Raw genomic sequence first — 21510 nt, 5'->3', positions numbered from 1 at the left:
TGTTTGTATTTGGTATTTCATTGAATGACTTTCGACATAATTGGACCCATGTACCTATAACTCTAAGATCCTTATTATGTAGTCTATATGACACGTCTCAGGGTAGTTAGCGTTCACTGAATTGAAAGCACAATTAAAACAACACAAACCAGGTGATTCTGTTAAGTTCTAAGAACGAAATTTAACAGCCTTTGCACACAATAAATGTGATGCGTTTTTCGCAGCGGCACGCGAAATGGGAGGCAAAAACAAGCGATTGAATTAGGCCCATATCTGAGTCTGATAGTAATAGTTTTCAACGCTGTGATTTGTTTGATATCGCTGTCACGCACCCATCACAGCACAAGGTTTGAAAAGCTGTAATTTTCCTGTATTTTCCTTCACAATTCTCAAGGTCGCCGGTGAAGAATAGGGGTAAATAATAATAATTAAAAAGAAAGTGTCCTGCCTGCCAAGAAACTTTCCGGTGACGATTACACCGAATTATTCACGCAAACGCAAAGAAGCGCCCACTGCGTTCTTGCAGTGTCCGGTAGGGGCAGTGTTAAAAAATCGTCAGTATTTCGGAACGCGCCCGAATTCTCTTTACGCTGTCCTTCACGTGACCTTTAGCGGAAGGAACCCACGTGCGTCGCTTGTGTCGTAAACACTCTTCATAACAAAACGGCAAAGGTGCCTGGCTCGCTGTTATAGCTGGGATTTTTTTATTTTAAAATTTATTTTTACAATGTCGAGGAGAGTTCTGTAAGTATTCATGGATGTATTCCCTGTTTTAAATCCGTAGTAGCGCTTTCTGGTCATGTAGGTGTTAGCTAGTATGCTAGCTAGTACGGCACTATAATTTCGGTTAGTTTTCTTATTTGTCTTTTCGTAACCTTGGCGGTCTGTCAATGAACAGTCCGGGATTCTGTCAAAACTCCCCTGGTCGCTGCTGTGGGTCCTTTGTACGTGAATTAATAGGGAATGAGAGCCGATGCGCCCCCCTCTAAAATTACTGAGGAACCGTGGTTCCAAAGTCACGACTGCATGTATTAAATACCCCGTTATAAACAAAACATCGAGACAGCACTGCGTTTAAATCAGCAGCCTGATTTTTTTTGTCCTGTTTTGAAAGACTTATCTGTTTTTCCGGCTCAGATATCCTTTGTATCAGTTCGGCAACCCACAGCTGAGGATCTTCCGGCCCAACTTCTTTCTTACCCTTGTGAGACCTGGCAAGGAACAGCCTCCTGACACCGTGCAGTTTCGGATCCCGATGGAGTAAGTGTCCCAGAGTGTCCAAAGAGCGAAAACCTGAGTATCATAAATCAGAGAACATCACATAAAGGTTATTTAACAGGAGCACAAGGATGTTGTGTCAGTTCCCAGGGCTTGGAACGTCTGTAAGCTGGATTCACACAATGAATTGCCTTGGTTAACATCAAAGTGATAAAAGCAATTTTCCATTGTGATTTTTGCAGGTGACCCTAGATATAGAATGTCTGCTAAGCATGTTAGTGCTTTAAAAATTATGCCGCTGGTTAAATTTCAAGATGAGAAGTAAAATGTATTTGTCATTATGGCCATTAACATATACAATGTCACTTGCTGTTGGTGACTCTCCAAGGCAGGATGATACATCCACATGTTTAAAGTTATGAAAAATGATCCCCCATTATAACCAAGCGATTATGTTATATCATGTCGGCATAGTTTAGCCTTTATACCGCCTTTTTAAAAGTTATTACGAAATGATTACATTTTAATGACATGCCTGGAGTGAGGTGTGTATTTCAGTCAACTGCGTAGCTTAACTGCTACCTCACACCTCCTACGGCTCACCACTATTTTAGCCCTAAATTGTACACCACCAATCAACCAGATGCCTAATTAACTTTGGGTTTATTTGTGAAATGCCGTTAAGGGGAGGTGCCTAAACTTAGCTTGTGGTAAAAATACACCACAGAAGACAAGCAGCCTGTTTTTTCATTGTTGTTGTTTTTGAACTTCTTAAAATTGTGAATCAAAATAGCTCCGGCAGGCTTGTGAAAGGTGCGTCACACCACCTTTGGAAACAGTATTTTAAAAGACCACATTAAGAGCATTTTTCTAAATCTGTTTTAACAGCCTCTTAAATGTTGCATGTTATTGCTTGACAGCTTCTTCATCTTTTTGTTTTTCTGAAGTCCTGCTTATTTGCCCTGTAACCATGGTCAACTTGCAAAATGATTGTTCTTGTACAGGAAGAGGAATGTATTAACCAACATTGCATGTTATTACAGCCGTTTGCCAATAAGTGGCAGTATGCTTTCAAAAGTAGCTAATACGTGAGTTTTCAATGTGAAATCTCCCCCAAACACTCAAGGGCAGCCACCCCCATGCCTTGTGGTGCTCCAGCTCTGGTCTGTTTTATTTTGGGGTTCCTTACTTTAGGAAATGTTAACTGCATAGCTAACAGAATCTGGGTGGTTATACCCCTCAAATGGCTGGGTCTTTAGTTAGCGAAGAACACTTTATTCTTGTTTCTCGCTCTCGAATATCAGTACATCTCTCTCTCACACTCTACAGTTCACTTTATGGCCACTAGATGGAAACCAAGCACCAGGAACCCCTAAGAGGTGGCTGATAAAACATTTATGTGCAGAGGTAACTGTTGTGCTGGGCTCACCCTGCAGGCTGGGTTTGCAAACTAGCAAACTCAGTGGCATGGGGGGCAGGGGCTGGCGTCTAGATCGGCATTAACAGCTCAGCTCTGTAAACTTGCCTGCGGTCTCCTTGACCTCGGCGCCCCCCGATGTCCCACTGGAGCGTGTGTTGGAAGGCTTGCCGCTGCCCTCCCATCTGCCTGTTGTTCTGCTTCTCCACGTTTCTTGTAAAGTTCCTTCATGTTTCCTCTCCTCCTCCTGCTATTTTGTTTCTCTTTTCCTCTAAGATGCCTGCTCTGATTATGTAAGTTTGCTTTTTTTTCCTGAAGGCCAAGAGAGGTGGATGATTCATATGCTTCTTCTGAAATTCCACAAATGTTTACTGCCTCCCCCCATCCAACCTCCCTCTCTGTTTTTTTTCACTCCCCCCCCTTTTTTTTTGTTCTCACGCCCCACGCATTCTCACGCGTGGCCGTGACACACGCAACGGAGTTGCCGAGCACAGCCCCCGCTCACCCGCGGGGCCTGATTGTGTGAATCCAGCTTACAGACGTTTTCACGTGGGAAGAGGCCAGTGTCGGCTTTGTTGTCCACGACGCCCCCGGGGCGTACATGAGAAATGTCGACAGCTCGGCTCCGCATCCCGTTTGTTTGGTTCACGAGACGCTCCGGAGAACAGGGGGATCTCAGCTTTGTATTCTTGCTAAAGAGCCAGAAACGCACGTATATATTTTTTTTTTTTTAACCTGCAGCATTTTTATTGTTGTTGTTGTGGTGTCAGGTGTTTCCTTTTACCTCGGCAACGTTATCGGATTTCACAGCCCGTGTTCTCCTCAGGATCGCTCGGGAGCAGTCCCTTAAATGCGCTTTTCCCCCCTGACATTTTGCTTGGCTCAGGAGTGTGTTGGCACGTCCAATTAATCGCACGCACCTCCCGCGTCGGAGTTCCTCCAGGGTCCTCTGGACATTTTGCTTGGCTTCGCTTGTTAGTACGGTCGATGGAAATACTTGGCATACACTGCCCCCTCCCCCCCATGGTGGATTTATTAATGGGGGGGGGGTGCATGTTCCAGTTAAACCCCCCCCCCCCCCTCCTTGGCCAGTGAAAGAAGGGTAAGATCACTTTCAGGTCTCCTGGGTTTTAAGGGTAAGACTTTCCCTTCAGGAGGCCTGTGATAACCATGTTTGTGTGGGACTCCCAGTCCTGAGCTGTTTCGTCCTGGGGCACCTGTGGGCTTTCTGCTGCTGTTGACTCACTGCTCTTTTGTTTTGTTTTGTTTTGTTTTGCCCTCCTCCCCCCCTCCGTATCGCTGCCCTTTAATCATGTCGGAGTCATGAGTGTGTCACAAAGCGAGCTGGGCGTCGGCGTCCACGCCCTCTCCTCCTTCATCTGAAAGCGCCGGCTTCTCTGGTTTCGTTTTCATGGTCCAGGGTGTTGTGTCGCCGGTGCCTTTGAACTGGGCCACGCCGTGTGTGACGTCTGTGTGTGTGTGTGTGTGTGTGTGTGGTTTGGAGATGAGGTGGCTGAGTGGGAGTTAGGATTTGGCGTTGGAAGTTGAGCAGCTTCCAGCGAGCTCAGCAGCTATGAGGTCGGTTCCACATCAGTCACGCGCCCCTGGTAGTCTGACGGGGGGGGGTTACTGCCAGGGTTACAGCGGGGGAAGCCTTGCCAGCGCAGGTGCAGCCTTGTTGCACAATTCTCCCCTCCCCTGTGTGTGTGTGTGTGTGTGTGTGTGTGTGTGTGTGTGAGAGTGAGAGGAAGTTTGGCGGGAATAGAGCCGGCGCTGTGGGCATCCAGGTTGGCTTGATATGCCACTTATGCTCTTCAGGCGTGTTATCTACGGTTATGTCAGGGCGGTGAGTGAAGCACTTGGGTCCGATGTTTTTGAGACTTACCCTAGATAAACCCGAGTCCTCAGTCGGACACCTGCTGACTGCGTCTTTTCCCTGGCATTATACATTGCATTAGATGCAAAGGTGCATGCTGACCATAAGCTTGAATGTAACATCAAGGAGCCAGCCGGGTTTCCTGACTCTATCCATCCCTGGTTTGTTTTCCCGCGTGGCAGTGTCTCGGATTCCAGTTTCCCAATGTTTATGCACCATGCAATGTCATGCTTCTTCCTCTAGGGGTCGTTCTCCCACACTAGCCAGTTCAGACCTCAGCAGATGATCCCGTGCCTCTCAAAGCCACCCGGTCTTCACACTTCCTTGGCCTTGCGTGTAGCTGCACACACTTGTTTTCTCCCACGCCGTAGTTTTGGGTAAAAGAACCGCCTAGGGATGCCGCTGCCTCGCCTAATTTATATCACGTTTTCTTTTCGCCGAAAGTGACCTCAATATATATCTTTTAATATAATTATGTTATCACTCCTTGTAAAGTGTATATTTAGACCTGAACGCAGAGCGCTTAGTTTTTTGTAACATAATACAGTGTAGAATTGTGTTAATATGCAGTTGTAAGAAACACTTTTTGCAAATTGGGTGTCATGTTACGCCTGTTGTGAATAATATCCCTGCTATTATAATAGAGAAAATTCAAATTTCAGTTGTAATATGAAAAAATGGGCTTTTAAGATGAAATGCGAGCCTTTAAGAGAGAGCCGCTCGACTCGTCACACTTAATTAAAAACCGCCAATGGAAAGAGGGGTTGTTTCAGGGGGTGGGCGCAGCTAAGCACTTCAGTGTCCATTCCCCCCCCCTCCCCCCCCCCCCCTCACTCCCGGTGGGCCCTCTTCCCCAGGTGCTGCTCAGCGGTGTGCACTTGGCCGATGTGCCTCTCCTTGGTTTTCTGCTCTGTAATCACACTCCTCTCTTTCCACTCCAGTGCCCTGGAAAGCTCTCTTCTTTCTGTGACCCATCCTGCTCGCTGCGTCTGAATCTTTCGCTTTCTAGGAATTGTGCACTCTCTCTCTGTCTCTGTCTCTCTCTCTCTCTCTCCCTCCCACTCCCCCCCTCTGGCTCCCACCGCAGCCGTGGCCCTAGGACCTCCACGCACCAACGGGACCTGGCCCCGATCTGCGTCTGTTTGCTGCGTCGCTAAGGAGACAGTTTCTTTTTTTTTTTTTCCTTCCCCAGGCTCCTGTTTGTTATTTTATTTTTTTCAAGGACCTTTTGATGGATCACATTCTCCTGAGCTGAGTGCCCACCCCATTTTTGACATCTCCTTATTTTCCTGAGGGTTTCGCTTAATCCTTCCCCTGCCCCTTGGTCTGCCCCCTCATTCTCTGGCAGGTTTTCGGTTGTGTAGCGACGCTTTCGGCGGTTTCTCCAGACTTCTTCTTCTTTGGTGTTGCGAGAGTATAAACTGTTGGCCGCCATGACTGTGGTCGGTGTGACGGGTCAGACTTGTTGGGCTGGCACTCAGGGGCTCCGCGTGACTCCTGATTGGTCCCCTAGCTATCCCCTGGTTATTTGAGGGGTGGGGGTGGCAGAGCAGCCTGGACGCTTTCCTCCAATAATACATTTCGCTGTTCCTGTCTTGCCAGCTGCCAGTGGCTGCTGTCATGTCATTCCAGAGCTGGCAATTAGCTATTAGCCGCTAACGTCATATCAGCCGGGCTCTTCTATCAGTGGCGGGTGGGCGGGAAGTGCGTGCAAGCTCAGTTAATTTAATTTTACTGATGGCTAACAGAAAATATCATTATCGGGCCTCGGCAGAGAAATCGCCCTGGGGGGGTGGGCACCGGTAATTCGGGTTGTGAGTATGTGTTTGCTGGCTTGGTCCCACTGCTCGGCCTAGCTGCACGATCTGTCACGAAAACTCCGCAGAGCCTGAAGAATTCGGCTGCGGGGCTGGCGGGGCACTTGGCCGGGTTAAATAAACTTTTATTTTCCTTAAAACAGTCGACCGCAGTGGGTCCTGACGTCACCTGACAGCTGTGACGTCTGTGTTCACCCCCCCCCCCCCCCCCCCCAGGATATGAGGTTTGTCCCAGCAAGTGGTGGGATAAATACATCAATGAAGTGTTTTTTTGTTTTTCTGTAACCGTGGTGCTAATTTGAATGTTTTTCTTATGCATATCCATCCATCCGTATTCTAGCCTCGTATCCAGGGGTGGGCAGTATTTCTGGTACTTTGAAATGTTTCGCGTATATCAAACACAAAATTGTATGAAAATGCTTTGATGTTCATCCATCTATCCATCCATTTTCCAAACCACTTATCCTACTGGGTCGCGGGGGGTCCAGAGCCTATCCTGGAAGCAATGGGCACGAGGCAGGGAACAACCCAGGATGGGGGGCCAGCCCATCGCAGGGCACACTCACACACCAGGCACTCACGCATGCATTCCTATGGGCAATTTAGCAACTCCAATTAGCCTCAGCATGTTTTTGGACTGTGGGGGGAAACCGGAGTACCCGGAGGAAACCCCACGACGACATGGGGAGAACATGCAAACTCCACACACATGTGACTCAGGCGGAGACTCGAACCTGGGTCCCAGAGGTGTGAGGCAGCAGTGCTAAACACTGCACCACCATGCCGCCCGCTTTGATGTTCGGTATTTTTGTATTTCGAAAATGCTAGAAACACTTTTGCCATAATATATCATCATAATGTCATCATTTGTGCAGAATGTTCATGCACAGACAAGGACGAAGTTACTTTTTCAGAAAAGTAAAATTTCACAATTTAATGAATGATCATTAGAGCCAATAGTTGATCACTTGTGTTGAACCAAAAGGCTCCATTCATGCCTATTCGTGTTTAAAGTTAAGATGTTGCTGAGTGAAGCGTGACATTGTGTTTGTCATTTTTAATTAAAAATTTAGTTGTTTTCAGTTATTTGCAGTTGTGGCCCTGTTTGCATTTGGTTTTAAAATGTTTCTTGGGCGACGCGACCCTGAGCGCACAGCACTAAATACAAGTGAAAACGACCAGCGAAAAGTGGTCAGTTGGGCACCTTGAAATATGCACGAGAGACACAAGTGTAAAGAGTGATGTATCTCATCTGTCTGCTTGTGATCTGATCACCTGACACATTTTTAAAAAGTGTAAATGTCCAGTGGTGCAAGAAGGGTAGCAGTTTTGTTAATTAAATTACAAAGAGCATCTTTTCATTCGATTGACATACCATAATCTCAGTGTTCACATGAGTAGTTGGGTTATGGGCCATTTGAGTTGGTGTGCTTGTGAAGGAGCTGGCTGATATAGAAGTATGTGGAATGTATCTTTGTATTTTTAATATTCTAAAGACAATAGTTTATTTTGATACTTTTGCTTGGTGGCTGTATTACAGTTTATTTTGATCCACTTACCAAAAAGGTATTTTGTAAAGTATAGGATTGGATGCATGCTGGATGCATGCTGGATGGGATTTTTGTGCTTGCTAAGTGTATATGATGTATATGCAGTTACAACTTTATACATGGGATGTATATTAGTCAGAAAAACAACTTGCCCATCCTGCCCATTGGCTTTATAATGACCCCCCCCAATTTAAGATTCAGCTGAAAACTCCCGATTGCTTGGTTTCAGAAATAACGACGGATGAATGCACCTATAGCGCTCACTCGCTGAGCAGAGATGCTAGTCCTAAGAGCATCGCCGATTCGCCTTCATGGACAAGAGTATGGACCACCGCGGTTGACTTTGACGGCTCCCATAATGCCGCTTTTCTCCCGTCCTCACTGCAGGATGACGAAGTGTGATGTGAAGAACTACCTGGAGAAGATCTACAGCGCACCGGTGGCAGCCGTACGGACCAGGATACAGTACTGTGAGTAGTTCTACGCGTTCTCCTGAGGCCCGCCTCCCGTGTGTTAAATTCTATGTTTACACCCCCACCTGCTTGTGCGAAAGTTGTGCCTGGGGGCTGATGGTGGTGTTTTGTGTTGGGTAGATCATACAGAGCCGGGGAGACAACGGGGGGTGCGGGGATCGACCACCGACTGAGGTAGTTTCTGAACTTCTCTCAGCTATCCGGGGGGGGGGGTCTCACAGTACAGCCCAGACCCCCGTGTAACGATAAGTCGGGGAAGCCCCTTCCACGTGTCAGCCGCTCCCCCTTTGCATGTGCCCCTCCCCTCGCAGCACCGTGCCCCCCCCCCGGATTCGCAGTGCTGGCGCTCTCGCCCGCCTGTCCTGAGGTGCCCCCTTTGCACCGAGCAGCCTGGGCTCCGGTTTTACAGCGTGGTTTTTATATGGCCGTTTGGGTTCAGGATGATAACAAGCTGAAGCTTTGCGCGGTTAACTAGGCAATACCTGCGCCTTTCACGAGGGAGGAAACGTCTGAGCAAAACTTAGCTTTGCTTTCCTTGTTTTTTTTTTTTTTATAGAATGGAGAGAATAAACAAAGGGGTGGGGGCGGGGGGCTTTTTTACGTACAATTAATAGCTGTAGTTGGGTCTGAGCCATAAGGAGGCGTGTGTTAACACTAATGAAGAATGTCCATGTTGTCAATTTCATGCCTGCAGTTATACAAACCAATTAACATAAGGGCTTGTGTTTATGGGGGCTCTTTTAAAAAGATGGGGGGTGGGGGAGGGTGGTGAAAATCAGCAGCGTCGGTGGGTGATCCCCTGGTGCGTCAGGGGCTGGTAGAACCCCCTACCTCCACCACACCATGGGTGCCCCTCTGGCAGTGGTGCTTAGAGTGGAGGTGAAGGAGAAGCTGGGCAGACTCACTGCTCAACAGGGTCCTGGTGCCCCCCCCCACACAGCAAGGGGGAGGCCAGGGGTGTTTTGGACGAAGTTTCCATAACTACCCTTCGTAGACACAAGACCTGTAACTTGATCTAACGGGCTTCCTAGGCAATCGAGGGGGGGAGGGGGCCTCTAGGGGTACTACCCCGTCCTCATTTGGGCCAAAGGGGCTCTTCCATGAGGCCTTCCCAGATTTCCATGCTCTGCTGGTATGGAAACCTGGCCCGAACCTTAAAGGGCCAGCTGGAGGGGGTGCACTGGGAGCTCAGGGAATGGATGGCAGTCACCCAGTTGGGGATCCTGGGTTTTCCCTCTTTTTGATCCTGTTCTGGTGGTGGTGTGGGTGGGGGCTGGGCAGGTTATGCCCCCACTAAGGGGGCCTCAGTGCTCTATTGTGGGTCGTTCCGTGAGCTGTGTGTGTGTGTCTATGTCTGTGTGTGTTATGTCTGTATTACGTTTTGAGGACCAGATATCCCCACAATTTGACAAAAACTAATTTTGACGTTGTGGGGACCATTGGTTTTTGTTCTCACAAGAGGAAACTCAGTTTTATAAAAATCTGTCACTGCAGTCAAAAAATGAAAATGCCGAAAGTCTTTTTTGTTTGGTTACTTGTGGTTAGGGCTGGGTATGGGTTAAGGTTGTCATTGTTGGGATCAGGGTTTTCCCATAGAAATGAATGGAGAGTCCCCACAAAGATATCCATTCAAACGTGTGTGTGTGTGTGTGTGTGTGTTTTTGTGTGTGTGTGTGTGTGTGTGTGTGTGTGTGTGTGTGTGTGTGTCGGGTGGTGGTTATGTGAGAGAGAGACCCAGGTGACTTGTTAAACAGGAATGTCTCTCTCATGTTTTACTGCCAGAACTTGAAAGGTCAGGGGTCACACGCTGTCCCTGGCGTCTGTGTGCCAGCGGGATTGACGGGGGTTGGGGGAGGGACCCCCGAAACTGAGGCTGTTGACATCATTGGCAGCTGCTTAAAGGTTAAAGATTAACAGGCATTCCTGGGTTGAGGCCACTGGAGCACCCAGTGCCACTGGACTGGAGTAAGCCCAGTTGGCACTGACTCCTTCCCTGACCCACGCCCTTGTGGGAGAATACATCCTGCCCTAGAAAGGTCTAGAAGGGGGGGGTCTGTGTAGAGTACAGCAGCGATGAACCTGACTCCCAATTTCCATACCCGTCCCTCCTGCCGGGTCGCTGATCCGTGGTGTGTGTGTGTGTGTGTGTGTGTGTGTGTGTGTGTGTGTGTGTGTGTGTGTACACGTGTGTGCGAGTAAAGCGTCTTACTCCATTTGACTTTCTCCACTGTCCCACTGACTGAACGTTTTGCATGTCATCCCTCCTGTTCCTCGCAGGCACTAACAAGAAGAGGAATCACTTAAATCAACGGGTGAAGAGGCCAGATTACAAAGTAGCATACATCCAGTTGGTGAGTGCCATCCCAGAGTGCTGGGGGGGGACACGCAACTGGCCCCCTCACGCCGTGAGAAGGCCTAGTCACTGTCCCCTGTCCCTTAAACCGCTTTCAGATATGCTACAAAAGGGTTTCCCACAGTGACTCGCCGCTGACAAAAGGAGGGAGCGGATAGGCCCTTCACGTACCCTCTAGCAGTGTCTCAATTTCGCCTTTTTTATCGAGTCTGTGTGCCTAAATGATGCCGGCCAGCCTCCTGAATGCCGGGGCTTTTGTGCGTGGCTCTCTGCGGGCCGGGTGGCGGCTCGCCCTTGGGTTCCCCCGGAGCTCCCCGAGCTGCAGGCATCCTCGATGGCCCATTATCGTTCACTCCCTGGGCCCCAGCGCCGTTTGTTTGGCTGCCATCTCTCACACACACCCTCGCTGCTGTTCTTAGAAAGCGGGTGGGGGTGCTGGGATGGGGGTTGGAGGGGCAGTAGGTTGTATTTAATTACATGCCAGACTTAATTCAGGAAGTAGGTTCAGAGAGGGGCACGGTTATTATCCAGGCCGAGAGAGAGAGTCCTGTGATGAATTTTGAGAGGGGGGGTTATATGAATATTTGAGGTCAGGGTGTTCTGTGGTCACCCATGTTGTTGGGCTCACTTGGGGCCCCATCGGTGGGGTCAGACCCCTGCTCGTTTTCCATGCCATTCCCCGTCTACCCCCCACTTGGCCGCGGAAAATTGGAAGAATGTCCATATTCATCTTTCCCTGGAATCAGGAGTCCTTTAATATTCAGTCGGTGGGGGGGGGGGGCTCAGAGATCCTGCGATTGAATAAACAGCCGGTTTCTGAGATGTATGTACAGCATGTAACAGGCTGAATAACTCACAGGGTTTGAACATGAAACCCGCAGCAAACGTCAATTTATTCCAGAGGCCTCATTTTGATGGGGGGCGGGACTTTGCCAGTCATTCTGTGTCCCGGGCCGTGCGAGGGGGGGCTCAGTGTGTCTCCTCTGGGTCTCTGCGCACACATGCAGCCTCGGTGGGGTGGGGGTGCTGTCCTGGGTGACGATCAAATCACTGCCTGAATGTGTCAATATGAAATCGAATTTGTGGAACGAGGGACTGTTTCTAACAGGTCTGGAAAAAAGGGATCGAGGGAAAAAGAGAGAGAGAGAGCGAGGGGGGGGAGGGAAAGAGAAAACAACGCAGAAAAGCCCATCGTTATTTTCAGCGGTGGGTTAAAATCAAGATTGTTCTTAATTGACACCACATGTTGGGGAGTGTTACGTGATCTGATACCCCCCCCTTCCCTGGCCCCTTCCAGAAGCTAATACCCCTACAGTAATATGGAGGCTTTGCTGCCCCCTCCCCACCTAAATTACATACTCCAGGCTTGTGATGGGCTGTGTGTTAGCTGTATGCTTTAGTGAGCGCTCCCCACTTTGACACAGGATCCCGCCTTGAGGAAGTGCGTGGGAGGGTGGGGGGTCGGGGAGGTGACTGGGGGCACTGTGGAGCCCTGCCAGAACAGGGAGGTCTGGAAAAAGGAGGGGTGAAGGGGGGCAAATGAAAAATCAGGAGACTTTATCAGGCTTCTAACCGCTTTCACCTGGCGTTTGCTTTCACGTCCAGGACGTCGCTGCCCCCCCACCCCCCCGGAGCCAGTGGGCTGTCGCGATGACGTCTTCCCCACCAGGGTTTACACTCCGCCGTAGGTCCTGAGCGGCCCAATGCCAGGTTTCCCTGTGACTCGCATATGTTTGCCTTTGTTGACGTGCAAAGTGGTGTGGTGCGTCCCCCGTCCCCCCCCCCCCAACCGTGAAGTCACTCGGGGTCACTGTGGTACATTGAAGGAGTTCATCGACTGTTTGCGCTGACCCCTTGGGGCCGGGGGTCTGAAGTGCAGGGCTTGACAAACGTCCTGCCGTTCTGTTGCCCGGGGTCTGTCCGCTAGCTTTTTCCTCCTCGAGGAGCAGTGAGGCCTGTGGTCTGTCCGCTAGCTTTGTCCTCCTCGAGGAGCAGTGAGGCCCGTGGTCTGTCCCCTAGCTTTGTCCTCCTCGAGGAGTAGTGAGGCCCAGGGCCTGTCTCCTAGCTTTGTCCTGCTCGAGGAGCAGTGAGACCCGGGGCCTGTCCGCTAGATTTGTCCTAGTGGAGCAGTGAGGCCCGGGGTCTGTCCCCTAGCTTTGTCCTGCTCGAGGAGCAGTGAGACCCGGGGCCTGTCTCCTAGCTTTGTCCTGCTCGAGGAGCAGTGAGACCCGGGGCCTGTCTCCTAGCTTTGTCCTGCTCGAGGAGCAGTGAGACCCGGGGCCTGTCCGCTAGATTTGTCCTAGTGGAGCAGTGAGGCCCGGGGTCTGTCCCCTAGCTTTGTCCTCCTCGAGGAGCAGTGAGGCCCGGGGCCTGTCTCCTAGCTTTGTCCTCCTCGAGGAGCAGTGAGGCCCGGGGTCTGTCCGCTAGCTTTGTCGTCCTAGTGGAGCAGTAAGGCCCGGGGTCTGTCCCCTAGCTTTGTCCTGCTCGAGGAGCAGTGAGGCCCGGGGCCTGTCTCCTAGCTTTGTCCTCCTAGTGGAGCAGTGAGGCCCGGGGTCTGTCCCCTAGCTTTGTCCTCCTAGTGGAGCAGTGAGGCCCGGGGTCTGTCCCCTAGCTTTGTCCTCCTCGAGGAACAGTGAGGCCCGGGGTCTGTCCCCTAGCTTTGTCCTCCTCGAGGAGCAGTGAGGCCCGGGGTCTGTCCCCTAGCTTTGTTCTCCTCGAGGAGCAGTGAGGCCCGTGGTCTGTCCCCTAGCTTTGTCCTCCTCGAGGAGCAGTGAGGCCCGGGGCCTGTCCCCTAGCTTTGTCCTCCTAGTGGAGCAGTGAGGCCTGGGGTCTGTCCCCTAGCTTTGTTCTCCTCGAGGAGCAGTGAGGCCCGGGGCCTGTCTCCTAGCTTTGTCCTCCTAGTGGAGCAGTGAGGCCCGGGGTCTGTCCCCTAGCTTTGTCCTCCTCGAGGAGCAGTGAGGCCTGGGGTCTGTCCCCTAGCTTTGTCGTCCTCGAGGAGCAGTGAGGCCCGGGGTCTGTCCGCTAGCTTTGTCCTCCTCGAGGAGCAGTGAGGCCTGGGATCTGTTCCCTAGCTTTGTCCTCCTCGAGGAGCAGTGAGGCCCGGGGCCTGTCCGCTAGCTTTGTGCTCTTTGAAGAGCAGTGAGGCTCGTGGTCTATCTGCTAGCTTTGTCCTCCTCGAGGAGCATCTGAGGCCTGTGGTCTGTCCGCTAGCTTTATGCTCTTTGAGGAGCAGTGAGGTCAGTCCCGAGATCAGATGGTGGTCTTACACCCAAGGTCTCGAGTGTGTGCTCACACAAAACTCAGTAAAGTGAGACAAAGATTAATACACTGTGGCTGTGTGTATCTTGGTGGGGGGGGGGACCGCAAGATGAGATCGCTGCCACTAGATGGCAGCGTTTTGCTGTGCTGGCTTGAGGTACATTATGATCAAAAATTATGTTAACTTTAACATATTGTAGTACATTTTTTCTTCATCAAACAGCTGTCTCATACATACCCCAACCATAATTCTGTCATGCACTCTGTCTTCTTCAGGACCTAATTTTAAGTCTAACGTCTACAAAGGCTGAGATTGAAAGATGCCTGGTTGTCGCTGCCCAGATAAGTGTGTCAGTTTGTCTCCATCATTCCTTTGGCATATTAACGTCTGTTTACGTGGAAAACAGCTGGTCTATGAGGTTTAACGTAACGCGGGCGATGGTGTCGCGCCCGTCAGGAGCCCTGACAGTCGCTGGCCTGTTCAGGAAGACCTCGGTGGGAACCCAGACCCAGGCAGAGACACCTCTGCAGTGGTATTCCAGTGCTGTGACGTCAGCAGTGGCTTTTTTTTCTTTTTAATTGCCCACCTAGTGTTTTTCTGAAGATGTATGTAAACAATTTGGCCAATCATTTGTCTTTTTTCCAATTCGGAAGAGCCCGGGAAGGAGCCATTCTTATTCTCTCTGCCTCTCTCATAGCACCTTGTAAGGGCACACCGAAGTCCCTACATCATCATCATCATCTTGCTGTCCCATTAGGAGAGCTCCTGTTTCTCCTCTCTCTCAGAGGGAGGAAGGCTGCGCTACCCTCGTGGAATTGCGTGTTCTCTGGCCTCGCCAATCCCGTCCCCCACCTCGCGATCCGTGTGAAGTTTGCATGCAGCCGTTTGGAGAGGAGGACGGCAGGGTGTGAGATGCCACCTCTTTCTCTTCTGTCTGACCTGATTTCCCCGCCAGCCCCAAAGGACCCGTGATGGCGTCCTGGCCCCCGTGCCGTAATGATGTTGTTACACTGATGAGAGCATTTTTTATACTTCTCTAGCTGTATTTTTATAAATTTTTTTTATCGCTGCCTTGTTTTCGGCACATTTTGACCTCTGTGCCATTAATCCGTGTGGCCAGTTGCCGGGCTCCGATGTCCACTGGAGCCAAAATATAGACGGGGTGCGGCGGGCAGGCCCGGACAGGAGCGCGGGTCCATCTGTCGCCTGGCGGAGGGGCACCCGGAGCGAGTGACTCAGCAAGTGGCTTAGAAAGCAGCACGCTGGATGTGTGACGGCAAGCTGTAATCCTATCCCCCCCGCCGGCTCTGCCTTTTCGCTTTCATGTTTGCCATCCTGCCGCTCTCTGACAAGGCGGGGGGGGCACTGTTTGTCTTTATGGGAACAAGCTTCTGTTTTGTTGGTAATGGGGAACATGACCTATGGCCACCCTCTTTGAGGTAATATAAAACCCTTTTGTGTAAAAGTTTTCCCCCTTTTGACCACGCCAGTTTTTCCCCTGGCACGGGGAGTCATTCCGAGAAGGACCCAGCCTCTCTGCCCCCCCCCACACACACACACACACACACACACACACACACACACACACACACACACATGCAGACACCACCTGGACAAGGGGAAAGGCTGTACTGTCAGTCACCTTTAAAACTGGCCAAGGTCATCTGGGGAGGGGGGGGATCTTCCATGTGTGAGTCTGTCTGGAGGGGAGAGGGTGGGGGAGGGGGGCGATCTGCGGGTGGTGGACCCATGGGTCTGGAGGGGGTCACCTACCCCTCCACACACACACACACTGCTCTCCTGAATACTCAGTTTGGTTCCACAAACATGAAGAGATGCGTAATGAGGAGCGTAAAGTGTCACACTCGTGCACGCATACACGCTCGCGCGCACAAACACACACACACACCACTAACCACTTATTTTGCGAGTCACAGTGGTAGATGTGTAGAACCAAATATCAGTAATTTGCATTTTATTGGGGGTGGGAAGGAGGTCATATCCTGTGTAATTGGGGGGGGGGGGGGGGTACAGGCTTGTGGTCTGGAATGTATTTTCCTCGCAAAAATGCAACTGCTGAAATTTCCATTTAAGTACGCCCACCCGCCGCCCAGTTTTGACAACTTTCGAGTGACGCACCAGCGTCTGAGAGCCATGCTTCTCGTTTGGTGGCCTGTTATCATCCTGCAGACCGGGTTCCACTCCCCTCCTCCTCCTCGGCTGACTTGTCCCCCATTCTGGGGTGCGTACCGACACAGTGACATGTGGTTCAGGAGGCGGGTCTATTGAGGAGGTGGGGCCATTGAGGAGGTGGGGCCATTGAGGAGGTGGGGCCATTGAGGAGGCGGGGGCCATCGAGGAGGCGGGGCCATTCAGCCGGCCTTCCCGCCTTCCTGTTCGACTCTCGAGAGCAGACCTGGTCAGGCGCCGCAAAGCGTTGTGAAGCAGCTGTGTAGCGGCGGGTGACTCCCCCACAGGATGCAGGTCACATAAGGGGACAATGTGGCCGGCTGTCCTCACCTCACATGCTGTCCACACCACCCTTTCAGACTCTCATTCCCTACTCGACTCCTTCACTCTGCCCTTTCGGAGAGAAGGCGGTTCAGATCCTGACCTGTGTATTAAACACCTAAGCTGTCTTTGTGTGTGTGTGTGTGTGTGTGTGTGTTTGTGTGTGTGTGTGTTTCTTTCCCCATTTTTGAGGATTAGTTAATTCATAAAATCCCCCTAAGAGTTTTTTTATGACTGCTGTTGTACGCATTCTTTGCCTGCTGGATACTTGTTTATCCTAATCGCATTCTCTCCTTCTCCTCCTCCTCCTCCTCGCTGCGCCAGCTAGCACCATTCCAGCGTCCCTCGCGAGGGGGTCTTGGGGTGGGGGTTGGGGGGCTCCACGTCCTCAGATATGCACAGTGACTCGGAGCAGGAGGAGGCTTGAATTCAATAAGCAAAAAAATGAGAGAGGGGCCAGGGAACAGGACCAAGGATAACATTAGTGTTCCATGTTGGTGTGTGTGTGTGTGTGTGTGTGTGTGTGTGTGTGTGTGTGTGTGTGTGTGTGTGTGTGTGTGTGTGTGTGTGTGTGTGTGTGTGTGTGTGTGTGTGTGAGAGAGAGAGAGAGAGAGCGAGCATCTCACTGGGACACCGTACGTGTACCCCACTGGAGCAGCACCGGCTGAATCACAAGCAGAGTCCCACCCGCTCAGGAGTGCTGTGACTCGTGCAGTGCGTGCAGCCGCACTGGGATGCCAGCAGCTTGTTCCAGCGGCCCGCCGAATTGCGAAAGCCCCCACCCCACGAGAGCCGTGTTCGTGTGAGCGCCCCGGCGAGCTTCCGATGGCACGGGAATTGCTTGACGTGCGAGTGCGCCATCCCGTCAGCGACGGGCTCCTTGTCAATCTGTTTGTTTTTGGAGAATAATACCCCCTCTCCGTCTGTGCCTCACTTGTTTACGCTGGGTGTCCTCACTGCCTCACTCCGGCCGGGGAGGGGGGGGGGGGGGGGGGCTGACCGGCCTGTGGGGGAGTGTAAATGGTGCCGGAGGTTCTGTTTTTCTGGGCATGCTGTTTACTACGGCCGGGAAGGAGGCCGTCCGTGCTACACCTCTTATGTTTTTATTTTCTTTGGTAGAGGCAGTCCTCGTGGTGGCGTTTGGCCCAGCCCGTGTTTGCCCAGCGTCGGCGGGCCTCTCGGGCTGTGCTGTCGCCACCGGCCGGTCCCTCCGTGTTTCAGCCGCAGGAATTCAGCTGGGTGGGAGGGGGGGCAGAGCTCCTGCCTCGTTCCACCTCACCTCGCCTCATGTAGGGAGCAGGTCGTCTTTGCGGCGTGCGTGTTGTGTGTATGGCCGACGTTCCCAGGCCAGCACCAATCAAGGCGGGTGTTTTTTTCTCGCCCCCCCCGTTTCTTGAACTTACTTTGGCCCTCCCCCTGAGACCGGCCCCCAGATACGTACCGGTGCTCTGGGCGTCTCGTTTTGGGGGAAACAAGGCAATTACCCTCAGGATGGAATGTCTGCTTATGGCATGGGGTCAGAACTTCACAGCTCAGGGGGGGTAATCAACAATTCCCCCTGGGAATGGCAGGCATTTCTTGTGCTCCCTGCTCCCTGACCCTGTCCAGCATGTTTGGGACGCCGAGCCCCTATCACCTCTGGTTCACTGGAGGCTTCGGTGATCGTTGCTGTGGTGATCGTTGCTGTGGTGATTGTTGCCGTGGTGATCGTTGCCTTGGTGACCGCTGAGCATCCATGTGTGCTTGCGTCCCTGCCGTGATGTGGATTTTTTTTTGGATGAGACTCCAAAGCTGATGCGGCACCGTGCTCAAGTGTGTTTCGTGCGGGGAGATTAACAGACAGACCCCGCAGGTCAGATGGGGCACGTGCATGAGTGTTTTTGTGATTTATTACGTTGTGGGGACCAGATTTCCCCACGAGGTCATAAAAACCTGTAACTTTTTCATTTTTCGGTCCCCACAAGGGTAACCTCAATTTTATAAAAATCTGTGACTGCAATGAAAAAAAAACTAAAAATACCATTAATCTTGTATTTTTTTTGGTTACTTCTGGTTTAGGTTAGGGCTGGGTAGGGGTTAAGGTTGCCATGTTGGGATTAGGGTTTTCTCATAGAAATGAATGGAGAGTCCTCACAAAAAACGTCAATATATGGACGTGTGTGTGTGCATGTACACACACACAGAATGAGACGGAATGAGACTTATACTGCAGCTTCAGGCACTTGAAAAATATCTCAGCATGCCCTGTGTGACTGTGAAATATGTGGTGTATAAGATATAATGCTAACAATGATTTATTTATAGCAGTGTCTTTTGACACATTTTCAGTTTTTAGTGCAAGTTTTTTTTTTTTTTTTCTTTTAAGGGCTGTCCCCTTGGCGCCCGTTTTCAGGTCTGAGGGGGACCCAGAACACCTGCCAGAGGGGTTGGCGTTGGTGTGTTAGGATCGGAAAACAGCCCCGTTAAGGATGGAAGGCCTCTGTATGTTGGAAGGGAGTCCGTGGGAGGGGGATGTTCGTATGTGAGGAGGAGGTCCATAGGGAGGACGCCTGACACAAGGTGTGTCCACCCAACACAGCAGCGAGTCCTCACATTTTTTCCATGCCAAATATGAAATAGCATCATGTGGGGGAGGGCCAGCGCTGTGGTGGAATGGATTAAATAATGGAATCCCTCCCCAGCACTGGATAAATGAACACCTCCACAAAGCCCTTCTGGGTAATATGGACATTAGGGGCAGGAGGCTGGAAAGCCGGCCTCCGTTGTGCTGTTTACAGGATGTGTGTGTGTGTGTGTGGGGGGGGGGGGTGGTACACAAAATATGGGCTCTTGAAAAAACATTAAAAAGGGCATCTTTGACAGCACTGCCCCCGCCTCACTGGCATGGCCCTGTGCCAAAGTGTGTACAGTGTCTGCGTGCCTAAGTTTTATATGCCGGACGTTTATAAATGGAAGCATACTCAAAGCCAGAAAGCAGTGTTGCGTTTAAGGACGTCTGCCATCCATCCATCCATCCATCCATCCATCCCAGCTACCTTCACGCTGCTGCCATGCACGGTCCTGGCCCTGTGGTCAGTGCAGTATTTTCTTTCTTTTTTTTTTTTTTGGAGGGGGGAGGTTCCACCTTGACTGCTGCCTTCCTCCGGACCCTGTACTGTCAGCTTTAGTGAAAGTGAACAGTAAATTGGTTTGGCCCGGATCGCACTCCTGGCCGGGGCTCGGGCTTGCTGTTATACGCACAAGTTATGTATCCATCCCAAAGAAAATGGAATTGCTCAACTTTCAGGCTCATAATAAGTCCGGCTGTTAAGACAACCGTTTTTCTCTGTCTGTCTCTCTCTCTCTTTCTCCGTTCCCTTTCAATTTTCTACTTTTTTTTCCTTATTTGTCTTTTTTTTTTTTTTTTAATCCCACATTTTGCTACAGGCCCAGCAGCAGACGTTTCAGTTCCCGGACATCTTTCCCAGAAAAGATGGCGAGCCAGAGGAGGGGTCAATGGAGGCCATTCAAGAGAAGTTCATGAAGGACGAGCAGCAGCGGCAAAAGCCGGACCCCAGGCGGGGTGGGGTGCCAGAGTGGTTTGGGATCTAGGGAGACGTGTCTGTTTGCTGTTGGACAGGCCGGCGGAGAAGTACAGCTGTGAGAAGACAGAGGCCCGGGTCTGTATTTCTGCACATCGCCCCCTTGAGGCCTGGAGGTTTCACCGACCAGAAAAGTGCCCCAAAGTGCATCTGTCACCTCAGCTGACCCTCTGAGTAACCACTGCAGTCCACAGACCACATATCAAGCTTTGCATCTCTGCCGCAGTTTGTGGCCAAATTCCAGGCCATTTAATTTAAATCAGCCTCCTTTGTCTGAGCTTGGGAGTGTGTGTGTGTGTGTGTGTGTGTGTGTGTGTGTGTGTGTGTGTGCGCGCGCGCGCGCCTCTGTGTGGACGTGTGTGTGCGCGTCTGTGTGTGTGTGCGCGCCTGTGTGTGTGTGTGTGCGCGCGCCTGCGTGCCCTGTGGGTGTGTGTGCGTGTGTGTGTGTGCGCGCATCCTCCATTCGCCTGTAAAGGACATGTTTGAGAGACAAATGTCATCCTGGGTCAAGGCAGTCTTCAGATGCTCTCAGTTTGCCTTCTGTTTTCCTGCCAAGACTTAGGTCTGGCTTTGGGAGGAAATAAGAGACGTCCTCCTGCAGCCATTTTGTGTGAGTATTTGGAAAAAAATAAAAGGAATTCTGTGGAATAATGTCACTTGTATGTGTCGTCTGAGCGGCCGCCTCTCTGCTGCCCGCTATTGCCGGCTCCGAGCTGCCTTATCATGTTACTGCGCCGCCCTGCTGGTTCTCCGGTGATGTCATGGTGCTTGATGGTGTTACCTGACAGGAAACGGAGGAGGTAATAAAGCATGAACGTGTCAAAGTGATTTTAAGCCCTCATCTGTATAAGGGAAAAAATGTATTTTGGGTTTATAAGCATTTTTTTCCAATTGAACTTACTTATATAGCACTTACATTTTAACAATAATAAACAATATACTTAAATGTTAGCAATATTACATTGTCTCAAAGAGCTTTACATTGTCCCTGCCCAAAGCTCCCAGTGAGCAAGCCAGAGGTGACAGTGGCAAGGAAAATCTCCCTAAGACGAAGAAACCTTGGGAGGAACCAGACCCAAAGGGGGGGCCCGTCTTCAGGGGCCAGCAACCGAAGTCCAAAACGGCACAGTCCGAGTGTAAATGCGGAAGGTTCAGCTGATGTCAGCACAGAAAAGGTCTGTTCTGGTTACTGTCGGCAGAGCTGAAGGAAAGGCGAGCGAGGAATTAGCATGGAGGTAATTGTGTTGCATTGTCCTGATCATTGGGGATGTCATTGTCTGTGCTGTGTGAATAGAGGCCAGGAAGGGCAGTGAGTTTGCCGGAGTCTCTGCTGATTGCAGTGGCTTGCTCTGTTAAATGCAGAGGCTCGCGCAATTAAAAGTTTTTGTGGGTTAAGTCAACATACTTCTATCGAGAGAGAGAGAGAGAAAGTCTTTTTTTTTTTTTTTTTTTTTG

The 21510-nt window shown here is 50.9% G+C and overlaps 1 protein-coding gene across 2 annotated transcripts; it reads left to right on the top strand.

The window, feature by feature from the left end:
- Positions 1-199: 199 nt before the first annotated feature.
- mrpl23 (mitochondrial ribosomal protein L23) lies at positions 200-20706 on the top strand. Of its 2 annotated transcripts, none has more exons than XM_048973538.1 (5): positions 200-347; positions 1138-1260; positions 8266-8348; positions 10629-10702; positions 19901-20706. In XM_048973538.1, the coding sequence occupies exons 2-5, from the start codon at positions 1256-1258 to the stop codon at positions 20063-20065; spliced, it is 327 nt and encodes a 108-aa protein (XP_048829495.1). In that variant the 5' UTR covers positions 200-347; positions 1138-1255; the 3' UTR covers positions 20066-20706. The 2 variants fall into 2 exon arrangements, with proteins under 2 accessions (XP_048829495.1, XP_048829494.1); XM_048973537.1 differs by lacking the exon at positions 200-347 and adding an exon at positions 585-744.
- The last annotated feature ends 804 nt before the right edge of the window (positions 20707-21510 follow it).

The sequence above is a fragment of the Brienomyrus brachyistius genome, chromosome 13, assembly GCF_023856365.1.
Source record: "Brienomyrus brachyistius isolate T26 chromosome 13, BBRACH_0.4, whole genome shotgun sequence".
Taxonomy (NCBI): domain Eukaryota; kingdom Metazoa; phylum Chordata; class Actinopteri; order Osteoglossiformes; family Mormyridae; genus Brienomyrus; species Brienomyrus brachyistius.
Note: the sequence above shows the minus strand (reverse complement) of the source record. Positions and strands in the feature narration are given on the sequence as shown.